The sequence below is a fragment of the Dama dama genome, chromosome 7 (genome assembly GCF_033118175.1).
Source record: "Dama dama isolate Ldn47 chromosome 7, ASM3311817v1, whole genome shotgun sequence".
In the NCBI taxonomy this organism is placed as follows: domain Eukaryota; kingdom Metazoa; phylum Chordata; class Mammalia; order Artiodactyla; family Cervidae; genus Dama; species Dama dama.
The window spans coordinates 23,265,178-23,292,096 of record NC_083687.1 but is presented as its reverse complement, the minus strand read 5'-3'; the positions used below and the strand labels follow the sequence as shown (position 1 = coordinate 23,292,096).

At 40.9% G+C, this 26,919-nt stretch overlaps 1 protein-coding gene across 2 annotated transcripts in view; it reads left to right on the top strand.

The window, feature by feature from the left end:
* Window positions 1–848: 848 nt before the first annotated feature.
* The window catches only part of PTCHD4 (patched domain containing 4), a 188,910-nt gene continuing 162,839 nt past the window's right edge, over window positions 849–26,919 (top strand). For both annotated transcript variants that reach the window (XM_061146100.1, XM_061146101.1), the window contains exon 1: window positions 849–1,274. In XM_061146100.1, the coding sequence (XP_061002083.1) occupies window positions 849–1,274 (426 nt within the window). The remainder of the gene's footprint in view (window positions 1,275–26,919) is intronic.

Here is a 26,919-nt window from a genome sequence, read left to right as displayed (position 1 = left end):
GTGTGTTAAAAATGCAGCATCATCCTCTCAGCTCCTTTCCTTGGTCCGACAAGCCGAATTCGAGAGCACAGGGAAACGAGGGGCGCAAAGGCTGCCTCCTCCTGAAGCCCTCGAGTCCCTCCCTCCACGCCCCCCACCCCCTTCTGAGGCTCTCCTCGCCACCGCTCCAATGGGCCGGCGGCGCCTTCCCCATCTTCTCTTCCATTCACTCCGGAGGGGAAGGAGGAAGAGGGAAAACAAAACTCTAAAAATAACTGTTAGCCTCTTCCAAAAAGGAGAAGCTTAGCTGCCCCCCCTCCATCCCCCGCTCTCGCCCTCCCCTTCTCCCCACCCCCCCTTCGTGGGGCACAAGTCTGCTTCTTACAACGCCGAGCCACATGGTTCCAGTTAGGCGCCGAACCCCACCGGGACAGAGAGGAAATTCACATCTGTGGGACGCTCCGCGCGGAACCAGCTCCAGCGAGGGAGACCGGGGGACTGCAGCACCGAGATGAAGGGCTAGACCGCGGGATCGCTGCTCACGCGGTGAGAAGGGGGCGCGGGAGGCGGCCGGGGCAGGCGGGCAGGGGTGGGCCCCGGGGCCCTCGCAGCGCCCGCTGGCCGCCCCCGCGCGCGCCGTCTCTATCTGCCCGCCTTGCTGCAACTTGCTGCAGTGTTTGAAAGAGTAGTATGGGCGCACGGAGGTGGGGCCGGGGAAAGACCGGGCGGAGGAGAGGGGGGGCGCGGGGGGCGCGGAGGGGGCGGGGAGGCGGCGGCCGCTGTGGGGCGGGGGGCCGACCCGGAGCGGGTGAGACGGGGCGTGGGGGGCGTGGAGAGAAGCGGGGTGGCCCGGCGCTTACACATGTCACATGTGCTTTTTAAGACGGCCGGGAGCGCCTGCGAGCTGGATTTGGTGGAGGATGCTGCGGCAGGTGCTTCGCAGAGGGCTCCAGTCGTTCTGCCACAGGCTGGGCTTGTGCGTGAGCCGACACCCGGTGTTTTTCCTCACCGTGCCCGCAGTCCTGACCATCACCTTCGGCCTCAGCGCGCTCAACCGCTTCCAGCCCGAGGGCGACCTGGAGCGCCTGGTCGCTCCCAGCCACAGCCTGGCCAAGATCGAGCGCAGCCTGGCCAGCAGCCTTTTCCCCCTGGACCAGTCCAAAAGCCAGCTCTATTCGGACTTACACACCCCCGGGAGGTATGGCAGGGTGATCCTCCTCTCCCCACCCGGGGACAATATTTTGCTCCAGGCTGAGGGGATCCTGCAGACCCACCGAGCCGTGCTGGAAATGAAGGTGAACCACAAGGGCTATAATTATACTTTTTCCCATCTGTGTGTGTTGAGAAATCAGGATAAGAAATGCGTGCTGGATGATATTATTTCAGTGCTAGAGGATCTCAGGCAGGCTGCCGTCTCCAATAAGACAACAGCCAGGGTGCAAGTGAGGTATCCCAACACTAAATTAAAGGTATGCTCCTCCTGCATGCTTCTGCCAATTAAAGAGGCAGCACTTCATTTCTTGCCCTAAACAAGCAAAGAAAATGCAGAGGTCTCATCCTTAAGACTCAGAAGCTGATGCTTCTTTCATTTTGGGGGGGCGGTGGGGAACGATGGGCAACCGAGTGAAGAAAACAGGCAATAAATGGCATGACTAGATATTAAGCAATTCAAAGCCAAACAAATGCCAAAAATGAAAAAAAAAAAAAAATGGACGGAAAAAAAAAAGTTGTTTCTGAGACCCTGCAATTACATCTTTGTTCAGGGTTAATAAATCAGTGAATGGAAGGGGGAGGGGGAATCCTGAACAATTTGGGGGATTTCTTTTCATTTGGGGCTCGATGTATTTCTTATTACTGATTACACATCCCACCTGGTGCCATATCGACCCCTTTACATCTTCAGCCTTGCTTGATTTTGACATGTAGGGAGTTTGTGCTTCGCTGCCCTGCGAGTGTGTGTCTGAAAGCAGTGGGCATGAATGGGTAAGGATTCCAGGAATTATGTGTGTGTGTGTGTTTGCATAGGGAAAGAAGCAGGAATTTTCTCTGTGTGAAAATGGAGATGTGCAGCTAATGGATGTAGTAGTTAGCTGAGTCCTGTTATTTCCTCCCTGCCACACACATAGACCCTAAATCCAAACCAAAGCAAGATTATTATACTAGCCCAATAGCAAAAGGAAAAATTCCACACTCAGCGAAAGTTGTCTTGAATGATAATTCTGGCATTAAATAGACAGTACTGTTTAAACTCTCAATTCCGATTTTGTTGCTCAAATGAGATTTCTAAACTCATTCCACACTGTCAGGATTGAGCTGCTGCAGGCAATGAGGCATGCAGTCTCCAGGTGACTGAAGTTTCAGGGACAAATGTGACTTCCAAAAGAGTCACTGCACCATTTGTATGCTCAGCCTTGAGCAGCTCAGAGGCTGCACAGTCAAGAATTCCCAAGGCAGGTGTTTCCCAAGAAGAAAGAATTTTCTTTCTTCTAATGTGTATGAGGATGTGTGTGTGCTTCTAGGGAAATCATGGAATAGAAGTGATCCCAGTGTCAATGAATGGGTGGCCAGATATAGGAAATTGCTAATGTTTCTATTAATTTATTTGATACAATCAGCATCTGTACACAATTTAGAAAAATAAATTTCTCAGGATTTTTGAGGTAAAGGGCTCTTTTTCCTGAATTGAAGGAGAAGTTAATGCACTTGGAAACTAGGGATTCCTCAGAAAATCCCATAACCTGCCTCCTTTTAACATATTGCCCTTGTTTATAGATCCAGAGGCTGACAAGGTTTCAGCCCCTTGATCGCAGGAGCAATACCTTGGGGTTTAGTGAGACTAGACAGATGATTCATTAGCTTGAAGTCTAGGTAAGGGCTTGTCTGCCTCACACGTATTGAAGGGAGCATGATGAATAGATGTGGTTGGGTTGCATGCTTTTCATTTTCCAGACCCTTTGCCATCAACATTATTGCTTGCTCAAGAGAAGGATGTGGTGAAGAGGTGATCTTCTTCACCTCCAGATAGTCTTTAACTGAGTTCTTTCCTATGTCAAACATCGGGTGTAAAGAAAGATTTGAAATTGTAACATATTTAAATTTCAATTTGTTTTCCCTATTTGAAGCAAGTTTGCAGTTTATTAATATGCAGTCTTAATTGAGCCCCTTATTTACTTTAGTCAGCAGTACTCTCCAGATGTAAGGGCTCTGTCCAATCAGCCACCATGGGCATTTTGTTTATCTAGCAATATCATTATGATATGCACTGTACAAACTCCTAAGGTCTCTAATTCACCTCTTTAATAATGACTGACTGTACTCCTGTGATTTACTGGGTGCTCTTCTAGGCACAGGGGACAAGTCTGGAGCAAGAAAAGCAAAGTTCTTACCCTCAGGGGTCTTAATCATAGATGTCAATGTCCTTCCTTTGATTATCTGTAAGCAGAGACTCTAATCTTTGGATCCAGAGGTGTTCCATCTAAACTTTCTGGCTGATTGGTTGGTTCACCTACATCTTGATAGGAACCAATGGATAATCATAAAAGAATGGAGTAGTTGATTACAAAGGGCTATGTAGTACTAGTGGAATTATTCTGCTAACCATAATAAGAACAGGAGAATTATACACTGGCTCTCTGATCTAGAAAGCCCCTTTTCTGCCACATTCTATCAATAATATCAATGTGTCCTCCAGTGCATTGGCTTGACTCTTTCTGCGTGCAGTCAGTGGGGTCCTTAAGCTATTTTTGGGTAAATGAATTATTTCAGAATCTTCTGAGAGGAGTGGGCTTTCCTGGTAGGTCAGATGGTAAAGAATCTGCCTGCAATGCAGGAGAGCCGGGTTCAATCCCCAAGTTGGGAAGATCCCCTGGAAAAGAGAATGACAACTAACTCCAGTGTTCTCTCCTGGAGAATTCCTTGGACATACCATGGGGTCCCAAAGAATTGGACATGACTGAGCGACTAACACTTTCACTTTCTGAGAGCAGTGGGTTCTCTGAAGCATCCAGATGGAATATCACACATGCTAATGTAATATAAAGTACAACTGGTGGAATTCCAGGGATACCTAGAATCCTATCAGCGTCTCCAGGGACTTTCAGGTGAAGAACTCCCTCACACAGAGTTAAGTGAGATGGCCCTTTGTTTTGTTTATATGTGACATGGAAATGATTTTAATCCATACATGACAGTGATGCTCAAAGAACGTCCCTAGGATGCTGACCCTTAGTAAACTTCGAGAACTTCTGGTGTATGATATTTGAGAGAAATTATATATTCACAGATTTTGGCCCTTTAATTAATGTTGCTTTCATCTGTTACACTTGGGTCACCAATCTTCCCAACTCTGGCCGGTATGGAAAATTTCAGTGCTGGATAATGCCATTGGTGGACAGAGAATCAATAGTTGAGGGAAAAGGCAAAATAAATAGCAGGGGCAGGATGGTGTGAATAGGAACTGGCAGTCTCCTGACATAAAAAGAGCAGTAGGTCAGAGCCTGGAGAAGTCTGAAGATGTATAAACATTGATTGACAGAAAGCTTAGGTTATGACAATTGGAAAGACATCTTCCAAATATTATTAAGACACCCAAGTAGTTCTGAGCGCAGAAAGGTTTAGAACTTCTGATAAACATGATTATCTTGACAAGGTGATCCAGACAGGCAGGAACACAGAAAGTTGCTACTATGGAATTCTAAAGAGAGGCTCAGATAAAGCTGATATGAAAAAAGGAGCAGTCAGCTTAGAATACTACAGAAGAAACATACACATTTTCAAAAGCTGTGTAGGAAAGGTGCCAGGATCGGAAATCCCTACACCTATATAATACAAACTCTACAATTGTGTCTGTCATTATCAACTTTATGTTACTATATTCCTGAGTGGGCACAAAGGTCAAGTCTTACATTCCTTCTGGACTATTCACATCCCCCAAACCCAACCTGTACAGTTCTATGCAGGCAGTATTTACATCATTGATTAGTCTATTGACTAATATGTTCATTTATACTGTGACATCACAAAGCTATTATCAACCTTCAAACCTCTATGATGTGCTTTTACTTTAAAGATATTCTCTATACTCTCCAGATTTCTGTAAATTTTTTGACCTACTAATTCAGGGGCCATTTTTTCCAACCTATTTAAGCATACATATTGTATAAATTGATAGTGTAGCCAGGCTGAATTTTGAAATTAAACACATAGTGTTGGAACCAGTCTGCTGATTAAAATGAAACAGGCACTCAAAATCCTTAAGCAAGGACTGCTCTGGACTCCAAAAAATATTGTCAATATAATTCAAGGGGCTCAGGTGGTTACAGGTAATATTTCCTTACTTCTTAGGTAGGCCATGATGAACTCACTTTTCCATCTGGCTAGTTCTAAGAAAGTACCAACTTCCATATGTCCCTGTTTCCTTAATTTTGCCACTGAAAAAGGCCAAGTAATGAAGAAGCAGAAAAATGTGGTCCATGGCAAATGGTAAGAAAGAAGTGAAGCAATCCCCTGCAGCCTGTCTTCCCCATTAAATTCCATTAATACATACCTCTGAACAGATGTTTAAGTGAAGTATGTATTTTCCAAGGTACCACATTTAAGAAGAGGAACAAAGATGGATTTTCCTGCTTCTTAAAAGAGTGTTTCTCTGGGCACATTTTGAGTACATCTTCCTAATTTGGAAACTGTTGCCATTAATTAGTTCCAATCTCAATGGAAAGGCAATTTAAGCCAACATGGAAAGTAAAAAACAAGCATCACTTTTAAAGATTTCCAAGAAAATCTATTCCATAGACTCCTTTCCCTAATTCATCCTAAAACCTTGAAAACTAGCTATGTCAGGATCTTCTCTTAGATTTAAGTTTGCATTCCTGATTCTCTCTCTTAATAATGGAAAAAAATCACTACCTTATTGAATGCTTAGTTTGTATCTTAACTGATGTGGTGTTTCATACACAGCATGTCATTTTTGCAAGCTTATGAGTCAGGAAGAATATTTTTCTTCCCATATTATGAGTTGGGAACCTAAACCTAAAGACCAGGAGATTAAGTAAATTTTAAGAGGTCTCCATGGTAGTTCATGTTGGAGCTGGGCTTTAAATCCAGGTCTGTCTGACACTGAAGTTTATATTTTTAACCATGAATACTGTATGAATAAGGTCCTTGCATATCCTGCACCTTTCTCTGTGACAGCAACCCCGTGTATTAAGGAAGAACTAGGGCTGTAATTCCCAAGCCATCTCAGATCCACACTGTGTCCACTGCTCTTTCATACCAGTCCCCTTGCTTACTGGAGAGACCAGCCCAGATGAAGGTATAGTGAAGCTTCTCTTCCCTTACTAACCCACAAGGGAGTAATGCTTCCAGGCTGGGTAAACTCTGATGTTGACCCAGGTGCTGCAGGGGTAAAATATCTGTCTGCCAATGCAAAAGACGCAGGGTTCGACCCCCAGGTCTGGAAGATCCCCTGAAGGAGGAAATGGCAACAGACTCAGGATTCTTGCCTGAAGAAGTCCATGGACAGAGGAGCCTGGCGGGCTACAGTCCATGGGATCGCAAATAGTCGGACACGACTGAGCAGATAGTATCCGTCTACCATTCATGTTGTGCATGGATTTGCCACAACTTAACAGATTCCTTACCAACATGTGAGTTCACCTTTCATATTATTTCACATCAACTCAGAACAAACTAATGATCCAATGAGAGTGGGGAAGCCTGTCAGGTGACCGAGTTCCGAGCCAGTGTCTTATGTGCCAGACAGGCTTGAGTCCTTCTGTTTTCAATTGGCATCAGGAAAAAGAATTGATGAGATATCATGGGATAATACAATGCAGACTAAATTGAGAAATATTCAGGAGACCTGAGTTCTGACCCCAGTTCTCTAAAGACCAGTTATGTGACGTTGGACAAGTCTCATCACCAATCTGTGCTTCAGGCTCTGGGATTTCTCTGTGACATTCCACCGTGCCATAGATAAATACCATCGCAGTGGATCTGGGGATATATTCTAGAATATTTCTTCTCTGGAGTGAAGTAGATGTCTTGATTAGTTAAATTTGAACTATGTTGTTAAGCAATAGTCATAGTTTCCTAACTAAATAGTTGTACATATATTTCCAAGTCACTGTATCAGGATCAGTTCAGGCATTAAACTTTTCTGAGCAACCAGATGGGCAAAAGTCTTGCCTGGTATTGGGACACAGATTCTGCTCTTTGGCTTCAACAAAGACCTACTTTAAACTAAATTAAGCACATTTTATAAGTACTTATTCATGCTTCTTTCCATAGTTTTGGAATTTAAGGATTAAGGCAGAATTTTTTAGAAAGTAGATAAATGATTTTCTCCATTCTAATTTTCTTACCCTCAGCTGAGCTGATTTAGTGCTTCAGAACCACCAAGGGCTTGAGGTGGGAAGAAGTCAAAAGGACACACAGAACAAGATGGAAGTATAGGAGAGCCTAGAGCCATGTATGCCCCCTAAACAAGGAAAAAAGCAAACATTTCTTTGCTCTTACTGCTCTTAAGTATTGCTTTAAGCAATACTTAAATTTAATAGCTTTTTCCTTAACCTTTTCTACTTTAATGCTATTGTAACTGAAACAAGCTATGCTGTTGTGCTTTTCAAAATATATTGTGTTAGGAGAATATTTTCATTTTAGTCCATTAGTCCTCACAGCATGATAGGGCTTCCCTGGTGGCTCAGATGGTAAAGAATCCACCTGCAATGCAGGAGACTGGGGTTCGATCCCTGAGTTGGGAAGGATCCCCTGGGGAAGGGAATGGCTACCCACTCCAGTATTCTTGCCTGGAGAAATGTCTACTGGACACGATTGGAACACATTGCTTTTATCTCAGTTTAGAGTTGATCCGTCATCAGATGTGCATACCTATTCCAGATACATCCAGACATTTCTTCACATGCTCAATATGAGCATTTTTAAAGGAGAAATTTGGAAATTCCAAGATTCTGGATTTGCACGAGACAGCTGTAGGTTAAACAGCAGGTCTGTTTCTTCCCTAACTTAGTTCAACAGACAGATGAAGCCCCCTCCGCATGGAGGAGTCATGGAAGTGACTCCTATCTGTGGATTGTTTCTGCCAGGCTGCTGGGGGACAGCAAGACAGCTATCACAGCCCTGGCACCCAGAAGCATTACGGCAATGCTTCTGACTTAAAAGCGTGCCAAGCTGCATTGTAAGCTACAGAATTAATTTCTTTTTGTTTCTAAAACCTTGTTCCTCAAAGTGTTGTGTTTGGACCAGTGGTATCAGCATCCCTGGGGGAACTCACTGGGAATGGAAATATCACAGGTCTCACACCACAGACCTACTGACCAGAACCTGTGTTTTAACCAGCTCCCCAGGTGATTCATAGGCCCCTGAGAGTTTGGGAAGCTCAAGTCTCAGATGCAAGGTTGACATTAGTTTTCCTTATTCACAGCTTTGAAGTCACGGGTGTCGACTTAGACCAAAAACACCCTAAGAAAATTCAATAATGAGCACGCACCCATCTCATGTAGACGTGTGATAGAGACATTAGAGAAATGCCTAGAGAATTATCAAGGAGCTAGACCACACAGAAAGGCTCACCCTTCTCCTCTGTGGTTGGGCCCGTCACCTGGTTGAGCTTAAAGCCTATTACTGTCGGTCAATATTTTCCAAAAACGTTGAAATTAAATCTAAACGTGTCTTTTAAGAAAAAAAATCAGCAGCGTTTTTCTCAAGCCTCTTTGCGATTAGTTTACAACAGTAGCAGCATTAAGCCCTCGTTAGCCTAATCATGTTAATATTATATGGGCGCACAAGGTGTAGGAGCTATACATAGGCACAAGGGTATTTGGGGAAAGTGAAACACAAAATTAGAGTGGAGCGGGTTATTGAAGTGGCTTTGCAATCCATGCCTTTCTCATACAGGATTATTATGGCAGAGCCATTCATTGAAATCAAGGCTCATTCTCTGTAATTCAGGAAATTCAGGGCCTCTGAAAGGTACCTGATGAGCAGCACTTAAAATGAATGAGTCTGTTTAGTTACAGGCTTTGCGTTGGAACAGCCGATGTTTTCCCTTCAGAGTTCCCCTCCCTACAAGGAGAGGCTTCATCTGGGCCACGCTTACTTCCTCTGTTATCTCACAGGCTAAAGGCAGAGGATGACTCGGCTTCTGGAAAACAGAAGCCTGTTTAAAGGGTTCTTAGAACTTCAGGAGGGTCTGAAAACAGTATCAGGTGTTCAAGGTAGATGGAGGCTTGCCTGGACATTGAGCGCTCAGCCTCAAAGTTCTCTCTGCCCTCGGAACATTCAGGTCTGTTCTCTCACCTCACCAGGTTTCTTGATTACGTGGAAGAAGAGAATGTTCAGTTCTGATGGTCACTGTGGGTCATACTAAAGTAGGTGAGGTGCACGTTAGACTCCAAGCCATTCAATGATAGTTATACCTATGGCTGAAACATATTGAGGTTTGACAGAAAACAACCAAAATTCTGTAAAGCAGTTATCCTTCAAAATAAATAAATTTTAAAAAGCCATTCAACTGATGTAACAGAATGTGTCTGCTCCGTGCCACGCCCTGTGATGGGTGCCGGAGACTGAGTGAAGAGCAAAAAGAGACGGGATGCGTGACCCTCCAGGAGCTTGAGTCTAATACAAAAGACCAAAAGCAGCTAAATTTTTCGTTACAGATTATCACAGAGGAAAATGGCCTGGTGCTGTTGAGAGGGGAAATTTCATGGATAGAGGAGCTTGGCAGGCTACAGTCCATGGGGTCACAAAGAGTCTCACGACTGAGGACACACACCAGCTGTGAGAGGAAGATACCAAGTCATGGGCTCTTAGAAATGACTTTCTTGAGGAAGGAACCGTGAGCTGATGTCGAGCTTAGATGGTGGAAGCAAGAGAAGGAAGAGTAGGACCTAGTACCTTAGGTACATTGAATGAAAGCCACTGTGGATGGAAGTAAAACGTTGTCGTGGTGAAGGTACTAAGGGCTGTGTTGAGAATTTCTTAAGAGTTGGTATCACACAATTTAGATCAAGATCTGTGAAGCCTGATAGTCCAGTTTACATCTTTACTCTGTTCCGTTAGCTCTATGACTTTGTTCAGATGTTTAAACTTCTCTGTAACTCAGTTCTGTTAAGTAAGTGTATGATACTTAAAGAAAGGCTTCTCAAATTCTCATTGTCATCTGGAGATCTTGATAAAAATTCGGATTCTGATTTAGTAAGTCTGGGATGGAGTGAAATTCTACATTTCTAGCAAGCTGAGGCCTCTGGTCCTTGAACCACACTGGGCAGGAAGAGTATAAAGCACTTAGAACAGTATCTGATTCTTTGCAAACTCTTAACAAATGCTCTCAGCTTAGCTCTTCGAGCATTGATATTCTTCTCTTATTCAGAATTGGTTAATTGATTTTTCTTGTGAACTCTTTTTTTAAATTTATCTTTTATTGAAGTATAGCTGAATTGCAATGTGTTATTTACTACTGTACAACAAAGTGGCTCAGTAATAATATATATATTCTTTTTCATGTTTTTTCTATTACGCTTTATCACAGGATATTGAATATAGTTTCCCGTGCTGTACAATAGGACCTTGTTTATCCATTCCGTATATAGCATTTTGCATGTGCTAATCCCAAACTCCCATTTCAACTTTCTCCCACTTTCCTCCCCCTTGACAACCACCAGTCCATTCTCTATAGTGAACTCTTGATTAGATGAAAATCTTTTTGTTTCAGTCCTCAAAACTGAAAATGTTTCTATCCTATTATAGTCATTGCTGTTTCCTTAGTAAGTAGAGTATGACAGGCGTAGATTTCTCTGATTTTTGCTCCAAAGAACTTGAGCCGCCTTCATTCTGAATGTGACATGTCTTTGCTAAGGACAGTAAAGGACAAATAAGGAAACTGTGAGACCTTGGTTTCAGTGCCCACTGGGTCTGGAAATATCTCAGAAGCTGTATATTCTTGTCACTTTCAGCACAGCTAGCCTTCACCCTTTCTCCCCTCTGGGTTTCTGTGACATTCTCATTCTCCTCTTATATCTCTGATGGTTCTCTGCTTCTTACTGGCTGACTCCCCTTGCTGCTTCCATAGTTAGAATTATTCCCATGGAGCAGTCTTTTTCCTGTTGTGTTCTCTCAATATTCTCATTCAAGCCAAACATCAGTTCTCTTCCATGTCTATAACTCATTGAATGGCATCTCTATTCTGTCGTTTACTCAGTCACTCTGATTAACTCTTCCCTTCCCTCGACTCCCACCCAACCGAGACATATAAACAGTAGGAGCTGATTCATTCTAGGCCAAGATGGCCCTTAGTTCAATAGCATCCCGATCGCCTGAAAGCTTGTTAGAAATGCGCATTCTTGGACCTCGTTCCAGATCTGCTGAAACTGAGGATCGGGTCCCACAAGCCCTCCAGGTGCTTCTGATTCCTGCTGAAGTATGAAAACTTCTCTCCTGCAGAAGAGATGTTCAGTCTTGGCTGAGTGTAGGAATCACGAGGGGAGCTTTAAGAATGTTGATGTGTGGATCTCATCTCCAGAGATTCTTAGTCAACAGATGGCATGGACCCTGAAATTGTTAAAATCTCCTCTGGTGATTATAATGGATTACCAAGGTTGAAGACTAAGTTCTCCTTTTGAAATTTATTTTCCTTTTCTTTTTTACTGTCTCTCCCTTGGGTTTTCATTGCCTTGTACCTGTTATATCTAGGCAATAATCTAATCTCTATAACATGATTCCTCACACCTGGAAACCTATGTAATAGGGTCATTCACATATCTTGATAATATTTTCCTCTGACCAAATCCTGCAAGAGTTTCTCATTACCTAGAGAAGAAATAGCAAACTCCTGACCATAGCCTTTGAGAACTTTGCTTAGCCAGACCTCCAACTTTACCTGAAGTTTCAAGTTGCAGTACATCTTATGCAGCAACCAAACCAAAGCAAGCCCACCCTGAATTTTCCTGTTTTCTTACCTTCATTCATAATTCATAAAAGGTTCCTTTGGCTTGGAATTTCTTTCACACTGTCAAATTCACATCTCTTAAAAGATGCTTTTTCCATGGAACTTCTCCAAAGTGGCTCCAAAGGTAGAAACCACTTTTATACACTTTAAGAGGTGCTTTGATGGCAGTTTCCTTAATCACACTCTAACTTGTATTATAAACTTTTAAGAAGTCTTTGTTAAACTGTATGTGCCTGATGAGCTAGGAGGGCTGGTGGCTTTCACTACATACATTGATCTGCCTACATGGAGCCAGCTGGTATGTGGGCAAGCAAGGAAACAGAATAAAAAGCCCATCCCAGTCAGCCTCCCCTTCTACCAGTTCAGTTCAGTTGCTCATTCATGTCCGACTTTACATCCCCATGGACTGCAGCACACCAGGCCTCCCTGTCCATTGAATCTTGCTCAGATTCATGTCCATCGAGTTGGTGATGCCTTCCATCCATCTAATCCTCTGTCATCCCCTTCCCCTTCTATGGCTGTGCCTAAACCTTAAAGAGAGATAGCTACTGGTGAAGTCATTGAAAATTGCCTCTCTGAGTAGTCCTGAGATGCATGAGGCACGAGCAAGATGTTTGGGGCTTAGGAAACAAGGGGCCACCGGAATAGGGAGAGTCTTTCTCCACCTGTACACCGTACACGCGTGACTGCAGCTCAGGAGAGCCTGCAGGGACGCGGCTTAAACACCTGGTAGGGTTCCCAGATTTAGCAAATAAAAATACAGGACATCCAGTTAAATTTGAATTTGGGGTAAACATAAATTTACGTTTTTAGTATAAGTATGTTCTAAATATTGCATTCTTCACTTATCTGAAATTCAGATTTAACTAGGCGTCCTGTATTTTTTCTGGCAGCGTAGCACAGTGGGAACTCACTGAATCCCATCTGAAGACCCACGCACAGACTTCAGAATGTCAGGGGACTAGCACCCGTTCTAATGCACAGGAGTCACCATCAGCCAGGGGGCCAAAGAGCAGAGTGTGAAAGCCAATTTGGGAAATAATAAAGATATTAGGGGCTTCCCAGGTGGTGCTAGTGGTAAAGAACCTGCCTACCAGTGCAGGAGGTGTAAGAGACGAAGGCTGAGTCCCTGAGTTGGGAAGATCCCGTGGAGAAGGGCGTTGCAACCTTCTCCAGTATTCTTGGCTGGAGAATCCTATGGACAGAGGAGCCTGACAGGCTGCAGTTCATGGGATGGCACAGAGTCGGCCATGACTGAAGTGACTTAGCACAACACAGCACAAAGATATTCTAAGGACCCCCAGAATGGATAAAAGTTTTCAGGTGCCAGAGTTTCTGTCTTATTCAAGTAGGGATGCAAGCAGATGAAATTTAAGTTCCTTTTGATATGACTTCATATGTGTGTTCTGTCCTGAGGAAGCGTAACTTACACTGGTCATTTTAATAGTTCCAAGTCTTCATTTGCTAGTGAAATGAAAACTGAATGGATAAATGAAAGAAATCTGTTCAAAACTGCACTAAATAAATATTCCATTTAGAAGATGTCTTTTGTTTTCTATTTTATCTATGAGAAAATGAAAATATTTATACATAAGTGGAACTATAATTAAAGAAACTAAGTTATAAGATAAATAAGTCTTGGGAGTACAAGTGTGCAGCATAGTGACTATAGTTAGCAATGCTCTATTGTATATTTGAAGGTTACTGAAACAGGGATGTTGACTAATGCAGTATTCAAACAAAGCAAATCATTAAATTGTATACCTAAAACTAATACAGTGTGATGTCACATCTATCTCAAATTTTAAAAATTTAAAAAAGAAAAAAAAACTGCCCACATTTGCCACAACCATACCTATATTGAAAACATCAATGTATGATACATAAAAGAATTTTGGTCAATAGTATGGTTTCAGAAGACTTTTGTTTGCTTCTTTTTAAAAAGGGTCCCTCAATTACTGAATTTTGAGAATCATTAGATTGGAGAGAGGGATATTTATTTAGCTACCCATGCTAAATGTAGGACTGAGAGTATCATAAGCAGAAATTCATCTTTCTTAGTGCTCAAATGGTAAAGAATCTGCCTGCAATGCTCGAGACCCAGGTTTGATTCCTGGATCAGAAAGATCCCCTGGAGAAGGGAATGGCTACCCACTCCAGTGTTCTTGCCTGGAGAATCCCATGGACAGAGGAGCCTGGCAGACCATAGTCCACGGGGTCGCCAAGAGTCGGACGTGACTGAGAGACTGACACTTTCACGCTTTCTAAGCAGAAATATAAAGATCTTAACATGTAAAGTAAGAGACTTTATCGTTTCTATTCATGTGATGGTAAAGAGTGAAATTGATTTCTTAAAACAAAGGGAATTGGTTAAAGAAGTGAAGAGCAGAAGTCCTGTGTCAGAAAGAAAGGGAGGGAGGGAGAAAGAAAATAGATGATGCAGCAGGTTAGTGAAAATTTGTTCAATGAGAATATTAGCAAGCCAAAGCTAAACCCCTGGACAGGATCGGTTACCCTTTCTGTGTATGAAATGTGGCATTAAAATCAAAGATGAAGCATGCTCTTAAATGTCTGTGCCACAGCATGAAGCACATGGGCTATTTAGAACCCTTCTTATTTTTCTTTAAGATCATCAAGTTTTTTTTAAATAATCAGATATGTTTTTATTGGGCTGTTGTTATCCTCTCTTGTGACATATGTTCCACTCAGAAAAATAACAGTCTTTAAAAAAGGATCATTTGAACAAAACTGCTAAAATTACCCTCAAAAATAATTTAAAAATGGGTAGTGAGTCCCCCATCCCTGCAGTGATAAACTTTCTATTTGTAATTTATCTGCAAGTCACCTTTTATTTGTAAAGCAAGAAATCACCATCCTGTTGTATATTTTAATCAATTTTTGGGGGGGTAAACTTGTATAATTACATATGTATAGTGAAAGTGAAGTCACTCAGTCTTGTCCGACTCTTTGTGACCCCATGGACTATAGCTTACCAGGCTCCTCCATCCATGGGATTTTCCAGGCAAGAATACTGGAGTGGGTTGCCATTGCCTTCTTCATTACATATGTATATATGTACATATATTCTTTTTTTTTTTTTTTTCTTCTCATTTCACTTCTTGCTTAGAAAGAAATGGGAAGGACTTCCCTGGTGATGCAGAGGGCACCGGTTCAACACCCTGGTCGGAGAACTAAGATCCCACATGCCTCCTGGCCAAAAGACCAAAACCTAAAACAGAAGCAATATTGTAAAAGAAATGGGCGAAAAGTCTAGAGCGTCATTTCTCCCTTCCCGGGATCCAGCTCTTCTTGCACAATGCAGTTTGGGGGATGATTTCTCTAGAGCAGACTCCTGGGTGGGCAAGGCAGAGCCTGAACAACCGAACGTGAGGTTAGGGTCAGTGGGGCCCGAGTAAGTGCCCCTGGAGACCGACACCCTCCTAAGCTCCCCGGGGGTGTGAGGAGCTCAATGGCTGTTCTAGTTTAATGACCCCTTTTTTGTAGATCAAGCATACCTCTCTAAGGGAATAGCACACAAAACTGCTACTAGCTGCTCGACTTTGTTATCATTACATTCTTTTCAACCATTGTTCCTTTGGGGATTATTTTTAAGGGCTTAGATCCTTTCTAGGCTATGAAACTTTAGACATCTTTTATCAACTGATCACATCAGCATGTCTCTTGCTAAACAATGTTCACTTACATTTTTAGTTAATTTATCTCAAAATGTTGTTTATAAACTGAGGTTACCCTACTTGTCTTCCTGGCAGAAAAAAATATTTTCGTAGTTGGTAACTAAATTGACATAAGATTTTTACTTCCCTTCTTGCTCTCAGCTCTGCATTCTTAAGTTATTGATGATGTTAAAGTTATAAGCATTGACAGTGTGGCCCATTTAGCTTAAAACAGCATTTTTTTTTTTTTTTAATTGAGGTGGGTCATAGTTGTTAATGGATTGAGGTGGGGGAGGCTCTGATTGAGCCCCTCTTTTGAAATTATTAAATAGTGATGAAGAGGGTAGTAAAAAGGAAATAGATCTATATGTGAATCTAATTCTATCATTTATTACTGTATGACCTTAGATGTGTTATTTAATGTTTTTGTCCAGTTTTTCTATGTAAAAATGTATTATTAATATTTTTTACATGACACTAAAAGTATTTTTAGTATCTGCTCTCCATATTTTGAAATTTTCAGACACTTAGTGGTTTAATAAATTGTAACTTTTTAATCTAAATCAGCATCAAATCAACATCATAAAAACACCAAGTGAAAACTTGCTCACAATCCTACTGACCAATTTTATAAACAATTGATTTCTAGTCTTTAACTGTGAAGTACATAGATGCTATATAGAGTTCATGTCTTTCTTGAGACTGTTAAATTTTTCCATAAAAATTTACATAATTATTATTTTTTGTAGCTCAAAAGCCTGGCAAGTGATTATAGCATAATTTACTTAATTGTTCATTTACTGTTATCTTGAGAGTAGACTAGGGCTGTTTTTGGAGCTGATTTCCACATTCCTTAGCAGACAAAAGGAAGAAAGCAAAATGTTCTGGCTTGTCAACAGAAGCTGGAGAAAAAGAGCATTTTCTTAAGTGATTTAAAATGTTGCTTTCGTAAGTGTATGCACTTATGCAAGCACGATACAAATTTAGGTCAACAAGTTCCAGGGGAGCAGGTGTCCCAAGAAAAACCTTGACTAGAAATTAGAAGGACCTGATTTATTTATAGACCAACTACAAAATGCTGTAAATTGCTTTGTTAAGGACCACATCCAAGAGTAAGCTTATAAGAGTACCATGTGGCTTGTCCTATTACAAAGTAATTTTTAGTGCTTTTCACTTGGTATGTAGCTCAATGATTCTCAAAAGGAACACTTCAGGAACTCTCCTATTAGATGATGTCTAGGTCCCTTCCTCAGACCGCCTGAATCAGAATCTCTGGAGAAGGGGCCTGAGAGCTGGTGTTTCCTTAAGCTCTTTGCATGATCCTAGTGGGTACCCTGATTCTCAGGCTGAGAATCGCTGAGAGACCTTAAACCAGGAAAAGATCCCCCTGTCCTACTCACCTTCTTTACAGATTCGTAGGATGAAAAGATAAGGGAAGGATATCGCTTCCTTTGACCCTCCACTTCCAAGCTGTAATCTGGGGGTCTCAAAAAAGGGAGCATTTGCCTAGACACAATCAATCACAGTACCATTTCCTTGGCACGTAAGCTGCCTCCACAAGAGCTCTGTAGCTAAAGTAAACAACTTCATTCTCTCTTGTAATTCCCTAATCTGGTATGGATTGGCCGGAAATATGATGTCTTAATCATTTTGCTCTGCTCCAAAGATGTCCAGGATTGCCAGTCATTGGGAAAATATATCCCTTGACACTTTAGAAGGCATCCTTTCTTAATACACGTCTTCCAGGAGATTAATAAGAAAACCTGTAAATATTTATTATTATGGTGATAGAGCCAAAGGAAATGAATCTTGATAGCTCAAAGAAGTATGTTTCAAGTATAGGCTTTCAATTCTTATTGTCATTAGCTCCTTGATTTCCATTAGGATGACCTAAATTCCTTCATATCCTAAGATAGTGTTTGCTACTTTGTAACCAGTTCATTAATACTATTCATTGTTGGCCCATTCTTATAATAAGCATGTGGTTTAGTCACTAAGTCTTGTTCAACTCTTGTGACCCCATGGACTGTAGCTTGCCAGGCTTCTCTGTCCCTGGGGTTTTCCAGGCAAGAATACTAGAGTGGCTTGCCACTTCCTTCTCCAGGGGATCTTCCCGACCCAGGAATCAAACCCGGGTCTCCCGCATTGCAGGCAGATTCCTCACCGACTGAGCTATGAGGGAAGCCCTAAGGAAATAAAGAAATATGTATTGCATAAATGAAGGATCAAGTGAATTAACTATTTGGCTTTTTAATTGTCCCATATTAAGCTTTAAAGAGCTTCCCAGGTGGCGCTAGTAGTAAAGAAGCTAAATGTAGGAGATCAGAGATGCAGGTTTGATCCCTGGGTCAGGAAGATCCTCTAGAGGAGGGCACAGAAACCAACTCCAGTACTCTTGCCTGGAGAATCCCATGGACTGAGGAACCCAGCAGGCTCCAGTCCATGGGGTGGCAAATAGACACAACTGAAGTGCCTGAGCACACTCAAGCTTTGAGAGTATCATATTAAAGAATTGCAAAATACTCCCAGTCTTAACTTAGTCAAAATTTACTTAATCTTCAACCGAATCCCACACCTTCTATCTTTTCATCTGTGAAAAGACTATTATCCTTTTCTAGATGAATGGGTTCTGGGAAGGCTAACTATCTCTAGTTTTAGCAAGCTTGAGACTTCTAACTCTTTCATATAAATACTGTAAGTCCATTCATATAAAACAGTATTAACACGATGTCTAATTACAGAAAAAGCATGTTCATTAAAGTGCAATGAATATTTAAAGTAGTTCAAACTACAGAGGAGCCATAAAAATCTAAGTGCCCTTCCTGGGTCAGTAGAAAGCTTTCCATTGGCATCCCAGTGGGTTCACAAATCTTATACTCCCTCTCTTATTATTTTTAAATGGCAATTACAAATCACTTGATACAGTGAGGTTAAAGGATGTTTTCTGCATCAATATGAATGATATGGGTATGCAACACTGGCCACCAGTAACTGGAAATTATACATTGCAAAAGGAAAGCCAAGCATTTGGTGTCCCCCTGTCACTTTCATATTAAATATTTTATCTTTAGCAAAAAGCAAACATATTTTACAGAGTTGAATCCATACTTATATTTTGCAGAACCATATATAATAAAATAAAGAATTGACCTTTCTTTTATTTACTGTTCTAGAAGAAAGTATTTTTTTACTTTTTCTTACTTTTTCACAAATAGTTACTGTGACATTCCTTAAGGGAGTTTGACCTAATCCTTGTTTTGTGTGCCCATAGTTTTACAAGGCTTCACTGAAAGATATTTGGGAAGGTTATCTAACCTACATGTTTCAGATAGCCCTGTTATATATAAATTGCTTCAATAAACTACTCACTATCTCTTCAGAAGAAAATTACTCCTCATATCTACTTAAAACAGGTATTTCTATTTTTCCTTCCTTCAGTGAAAAAGAAAACTGGTCTTTGCTATCATTTTTTAATCATCCTATGACCTTGGAAATGACCGTTACTTTCTCTTGGACTTCTGTTTAACTGAATACTCTCTTAAGCATAGCCCTCATTTGCTACTACGCAGTCTTTTTGTCTTTAGCAAACTTTTAAGTTTTGGGAAATTGATGTCTCCTGAGTTTTGAACGCCTATGTTGTGTTTGAAAGATATACAACTTATCTTCCCTGATCCAAACATTCTCTCCTTATTTGTCTTACCCCAATCAATAGCTTTTGTCAATAGAAATGTATGCTATGCTTATATTGCTTCAGACACTGGGCTAGGTGTTGGAGTTATAGAGAAAAGTTACAGACCCTCTTTTCTAGAAACCTACAGTCTAGTGAGGAAGGAGGGCAAGTAAATGAGAAAGTAGCAGTAGAGAATGGTAACTTGAATCTTAAAGGTTAGTTCAAAATGATTCAGAGCCCAGAAAAGTCCAGAACTGGTGTTGCATTAGATTCAGTATCCTCCAGGGCTCTATAATAAAAACAAATCTCTTTACTGGTGGGAGAGAACTTTCAGGAATGCTTATTTCAATTGGTAATGCATGTTTTCTTTTTTGAAATGTATTCATTAAAACTAAGGTCAGGGGAGAGCTGCTTTCCGTCAGCAGGGAAATGTTTTGCCATGATTGGTTACTCTGAAGGTTATGAAGTCAGCATAAAATCCCAATAATGCTGTAGACTTAAAAAATGAATACAAAGCAGAAAAATTTTATGGGTATGGACCAAGAAATATCAAAATGAAAAACATGAGGGTTATTCATCATCCACAAGGTCTGGCCAGAAGATTGTGGGATACTGGAACTTTCCATGATACCCTCAAATCCTCCTACCCTCAGCCTTTCTTCCTAAATGATAGTGACTGGTAAGGTAATTGTGCGATTATTTAACCAGCAAAAATAAAGGATCTATGCAAGTACAAGAGGGTTGTTTCACGATTTATTACAGATGTCTTATACTTACATAGATGCATCATTTTGCTGGCTAAATAATCCCACAGTTACCTTAACAAAATCGTAAAACCACTATTAAAACGCTGAGCATTTTTAATAAGGACAAAGAATAGGTTAATTCTTACTTTGGAGTGGGAGGCATAATGTCTGATTTAATAACCATCTCTGACTTAATGCCTGCTTGGATGGTAAATCAGCATTTTTGTTTCCACTGATCAAATTAGTTAAATCTCTCTGGAACAGGATGGGTAAATAAAATCAACAAAATGTATCTCACATCTTTGCTGATCGAAAGGATGTTAGATGTATGCTTCGGAGAGTTAATGTTTACATTCAAATTCTAGGACTTTGAGTCTGTGTTAAGAAACATAAAATGAAAATGTGCCTTCTTTTTTCATAAGATTTTTTTGTACTAACAAAGTGAAGTGGGGCATTAAAAAATCACCCAGTGAATTCAGTCTTTATGGATAGAAAATCGAGACATAATTGTCTGACTGTCCTAAAGCCACACTTATTTGCTCTACTTATCTTAGTAATTACTAGTTCTCTGAGATTTTGTTGTTGTTTGTTGAATTCACACATAGTACAACTGAAAGTTGGCAACTCTCCTTCTTTGGATTTTTTGGAGGCAAGGATAGACCATGGTGTTTGTGATGAAGGTCCCTGGGAACAGTTCCAACATATAATGTGAAAGAGCCAGGACTCTGTTATGTGGAGCTTGTACCCTTTCAGATAACAGGCAGGAATTCATTTGATTCTCACCAGCAGCTGAGTGAGGTGCTACCTTATATTATCTTTTATCTCTTCACAAGGAGGAAACTGAGGCACTGAGATGGTTAAGTAACTTGTCAAAATTCATTCAGACTACAGGGGAGCCTGTATCCTGATTGTAGTGCCAGCCACTTTTACTCCCATAACCTCTGACCCCCACGGTTGACCACTGATCACATGGGTCCCTCAATTTCTAGTTTGGTTGCACATAATATTTCTAAAGTTATTCCTGACGGTTTTCATGGAAAACTCAAGATTAGAAGTGGAAAAGGACTCACAGTATCATCAAATCCATCCTCACCCAAAACGAATAAAAGTATATTCCCCATAGCATTTCTTTTCTGGAGCAATTTAGGCAGTTTTATTAAGCTCAATTTATGTGCATCTCACTTAATTGATCGAATTTCTGCCACTTTCTTGGAATAGCTCTCTAAAGTCCTCATAAACCTAATATCATGACACTTTTCTATTATGAAACTCTCTCTTTATTATGGCATTTCACTATTCCTTTTTCTGTTAACAACTTAGATTGACCCTAAATAATTCTTCTTCTTCTAATAAGTCACGCTGATTCCCAGTTTTTTAAAAGACAAGAAATCAAAGCCCACATCCCAGTTTTGTGGAATAGGAACCATCATAAATAGAAACATATTTGATGTAGTTTTTAAATGACCTCTTCCTGCCCCAAATTTAGACTGGAGGAAACTGGCGGCTAAAGTTCTTCTGAATTTTATTTAGTAATCACTATGCTGAGGGTACCCATAATATTTGAAGACATGATAAACATTGATAGAGTTCTTACTATGTGCAAAGTCATAGTTGACTGTGTGTTTCTGAAGCAGTCTTCTGTCCCTACCAGCAGGGAATTTGCAACTTCATTAACATGTCACACGTGGACACTGAGTGTATAAGGCAGTAAGTGCCCAGTGAGAATGCAGACACTGCTTGCTATAGAAATGAGTTTGGAAGAGTGATCACCTTTATCTTTTCCTAAACTTTAAGGATGAAGTAGGATTTGAGCTAGTTCCAAAAGCAGAAGTTAGAGTCAGCTGAAGAAGTTTAGGGATATCACTTGAGACAAAAGAAGAGCAAGTCTGCAGAGTGTGCCCACTGGGTAGTAAGTCAGCATTTTTTTTTTTTTTTTTTTTTTTGCGTTAAGCAAATGAGAATTATTTTCTTTCCTCAAACTGGCCCTGGTAGGTTAATTAGACTTATAGAAAGCCCTTTTGAAACAGTGAATTATAGGACTCCCTGAGTATGCCAACATTTATGAGAACTGAAAAACTGTAAGATTTCTAGGTACTCTTGACATTGAGTGTGATAATTCTTAGTTGTGCGGCAGTTCTGTACATCATAGGCTTCTCTGGTGACCCAGATGTTAAAAAAATCTGCCTGCAATGCAGGAGACTTGGGTTCGATCCCTGGGTTGGGAAGACCCCCTGGAGAAAAAAAATGGCAAACCCACTCCAGTATTCTTGCCTGGGAAATCCCATGGATAGAGGAGCCTGGTGGTCTTCAGTCCATGGGGTTGCAAAGAGTTGAACACGGCAGAGCCACTAACCCTTTTTTCACTTTCTGTGTATCATAGGGTGTTTAGGGGCATCCCTGCCCTTTATTCTGTAGACTCTGGTAGTACTGGCTCTCTCCCAAGTTGTGACAGACATAAACAGTGTCTCCAGATAGTAAGCACCAAAAGGGTGCAAAATTGCTCCCCACTGAAAACCAGTACTCTGATTCTTTGAATATGGAAGGAAGGAGTCCTGTTAGAAATCTTCCCACCTTCTGTAACACAGACCATCAGGAAAATAGTCTTTTATCTAACCTGAAACCCTCATATTGCATGTTGTATATCCTCTTCTTCAGTAGCCTGGGAGCATGTGCCTTACATGTCAGGAGTACTCAACCCACTTGGAGGGGCGTCAGGCTTTTATCTCCAGAGAATGTTTAGGATGCCTAATGAAATCCACGAAGACATGCTCGCTGATATCTCTTCTCGGAGGAGAAGAAGCTCTTTAGGCTTGTTCACTTGTCAAAATTGTAGTCCATTTTAGATTAGAAACCTATTTCAATTGTAAATTCCATTGGTGGAAGAAGCTCAGAATTTAGGAGCAAGCACAGCTGGTGCTTCCTGGATGTTAAATAATTCATCTTCCTCATTTTTGGAGAGTCAGAAGCAGCCGTGGTAAGATGCTAAATTGTCAAGGTAATATCGCAAAACCTAGTCCTTGGCACCAAGGAGGGAAAAGGCCTCCTAAATCACAGAAGCCATCCTCCACGGCTTTAGGGGAAGCCGGAGAGAGGATGCGATTTGCTAATGTGATTTTTCCCCATTTTGGTAACATGGGGAAGACAGGTTTCCCTGGGAGAATTTTATGAGGCTCCGTTAAGCAAAATCAGCCTTTCCACGTTTTATACGTTGTCGTGCCTGTGTCATTCACACATACAGTTCATTTTTCAAGTGAAATACTTTGACCCTTCTAAAATATATTTTCCCCAGAAATCAGAAACTAATAGTGGAATGGGGAAGCACTTGCTAGAAAATAGGTGACTTTGAACAATTGCCTAATGATAAATATTTCTCATTAATGGTTCTGTTCTCACAGTTGGCTATTTATTGCATAATTCATTTCAGTCAAAATTGCCCCTAGTACCTGTCCTGAACTCATTCTGAGATTTTCATATTATTTCTTTGAAGCAGTGTTAAATCTTCCAAAATGCACAGCTCCTCAAATAGTATTCCAGAGCAGTTCATTAATGCTTTTCAGCTAACTAGTAATCTTAGAACTTTTATTTATGTGCCCTGAAAGAAGTAACATTCTAACCATAATGCTTTTTTTAACGTCTTAATGAGACAGTGTTCTTCTTCATATATTACAGGGTCTCCATGTGTTACTGCACCCGTGTGCTCAATTCAACCAAGATTCTTGACTGTGGGATGCAAATGAGAATTTATAATGCCCCAGGATTATAGATGGGCGTCCCTGATAGTTCAGTGGTAAAGAATCCACCTGTAATGCAGGAGAGGTGAGTTCATTCCCTGGTTTGGGAAGATCTCCTGGAGAAGGAAATGGCAACCCATTCCAGTATTCTTGCCGGGAAAATCCCATGAACAGAGGAGCCTGATGGTCTACATACAGTCTGTAGGGTTGCAAAAGAGCCAGACACAACTTAGCGACTAAACAACAACAGCAATGAGTACAGAAACCTCCATTTTAATCCAGGCTGCTTGAGTGGTTGATCCCACGTGATACAAATATCAAAACTACCAAACTTCCATTTTTTCCATTGGTTATTGTCTAAGAGTACATTAGACAAAGGTAATAGAGGAAGTTTGCCTCCAACTGTTGTGATTATCAAGGCAACACAGATTTATACTGTTCATTTAGTTCTTTATCCAGGGGCATTTCACAGAGTACATAGCCAGACAAAAAATGGAGTTTCCCGACTGGAAATTGGCCAGGTGTGATTTGTAGCAGCTATGTTCTTTTGAAAAAGTCATTGTAGTCATTAATGCAAGAGAGAGTTCTAGCAAAAACAATCTCATTTTGGGTTCATTTATTAAAGTCTTTCTTCATTGTACAAGAACAGACAGGAAAAAACTATCCTGGTGATTGGGCTCTGGGCCAACCAACCCAGTATTCAGGCTCTGACAGTTTGAATCCAGGACATCTCAAACAATGTTAAGTTTATGGCAGTGATGCCAGGGGACAGATAGAAACATCTTTTTTCCTTCATGATGTTTTCTTCAGAAGTTAAGAGTGTAACCTGAACTCCTCTAGCTTCTTAATAACTCATCTTGCTTTCATATACCCCAGAAAGGAGCATTTATTTCAAATAAGCCTTTGTTTTATTAAGTTTCAAAGATATGTTCCAGGGGAAACCTCATTTTATGTGTGTTTTATTGCATTTGAAAATTGGCAACTTGTATCATAAGTCAGATGTTATATTGCATATTTTAATAAAGACCTTTAAGAAGGCACAATTGAAAAAGCTGTTCTAATGTATATTGTATCAGTAAACTTGGAAGCATACAATGGAAGGAAAATAAAAGTTGCTGAAGAAGTTTAAAGATCCCTAAATATAACAGAGTTAACACAGTTGAAATGCTAGTTTATGACTAATATTAAAAGATATGAAAGAATAAACCTATACATATAATTTATAAACCTATGAATTAAATGTATATTTGCTTAATTGAAATTGAAATCATGGTTCTGGGAATAAAACTGACGCTTTAAAATCTCCATTCAAAGGAGATTAGATTCTTCACTCAAAACACTTTGTAGGAATGGGCTTTCCCAACAGAACTACTTACATCTTGAATTCTTTTATTTCTGTAAAGGAACAACTCCAATAGGAAGGAGTGAGAGAAACAGATTTAAACATGGGTTGTTGTTGTTTAGTTGCTAAGTCTTGTCCAACTCTTTGTGACCCCATGGACTGCAACACACCAGATTTCCCTGTCCTTCACTATCTCCCGGAGTTTGCTCAAACTCATGTCCATTGAGTCGGTGATGTTATCTAACCATCTCATCCTCTGCCACCCATAATCAGTTAATTAATGACCCAGCAGAATAGTCATGAGAAGGCCTTAACAATGAGACATTTGAAAATTAAGCTAGTTCGGAGATGGCAAGTTTTATTTTCTGATTTGTTCTCCCAAGTAACTTGTCTTTATTTGTTCCCTTGTATTACTTAATTTATAAGTGTGAGTATTTACTCTCTAATTTTTTATTTTCTCTGAATGTCTGCTTCAGACCTGAAGAAAGTGAAGAAAGTGTTAGTTGCTCAGCCATGTCTGACTCTTCGGACCCCATGGACTGTAGCCCTCCAGGCTCCTCTGTCCATGGAGTTCTCCAGGCAAGAATAGTGGAGTGGGTTGCCATTCCCTTCTCCAGGGGATCTTCCCGACCCAAGGATCGAACCCAAGGCTCCTGCATTGCAGGCAGATTCTTTACTGTCTAAGCCACTTCCTGACATTCAAACAAATTGTGAAGTAGCCAGGCTTGCTCGGTCACAGCTAAACCAAGACATGACAATGGCTAGAGATGCAGCGAAGATTTTATGTAAACATTTCACACTTTGTTTAGAGTTGGTTGAGCTCTCCTTTCATTCCACGTACATTTGAATGAGATTCTCTTCTGTATCAGAGTCTGTGCTGGACTCTGGATAAAGAAGAAGACTTAAAAACACAAACCCTGTCCTCCAGGTTGCAGAACTTAATGGACAAGAGCCCATCTCTGGAGTCAGACAAATCTAGGATCTATCCTGATCTTGTGCCACACTTACTAGCAGTGTGATACTGACAACAACAATTAAACTAATGACATTCTCTCTCTAAACCTTGGCTTCTTCTCTTCAAAATGGGGTGATGATAGGAATGATCCTACAGTCACTGGAAGGACTGAAATAAAAAACACTTTTCAGTATCTATAGCAAAATAAGCAATGAGTAAATGTCAGTGTTCATGCTCTAAACTGAAGCAACACATTTTTAAAATGTAAAACAATTATACTGTAGAGGTCTCTAGAGGAGAGACACCAAGGATCTCTTGGCATCTCAGGAACAAGAAGAATGAAAATGAACCATCCTTTCTGAGTGGAGATGTGGTTTAGTCACTAAGTCATGTCTGACTCTTATAATTGCGTAGACAGTAGCCTGCCAAGCTCCTCTGTTCATGGGCTTCTCCAGGCAAGAATACTGGACTGAGTTGCCATTTCCTTCTCCAGGGGATCTTCCCGACCCAGGGAGTGAACCCAGGTCTCCTGCATTGCAAGCAGATTCTTTACTGCTAAGCCACCAAGGAAGTGGAGGTATTGGAATAATCAAAACCTGCAATTTTAGAAATATGACAATACAAACATTCTTAAGTGAGTTCAAGGAATTATTCTGTTCCTCATCTCTGCTGAGTTAAATAAAATAGAATGAAACCATAATAAAAGATTCTAGAGATTGTTAGTAAAGTTCATCACCCCCCCCCCCCAAAATGTATTTTTAGAAATACGATGTGTAGCTGTCTTGCCTGGATGATTTGGGTGTGGTGCTGACTGAAGCCAGAGGGGCGGAATCTCTAGGATCTTCCTCTTCTCCTAT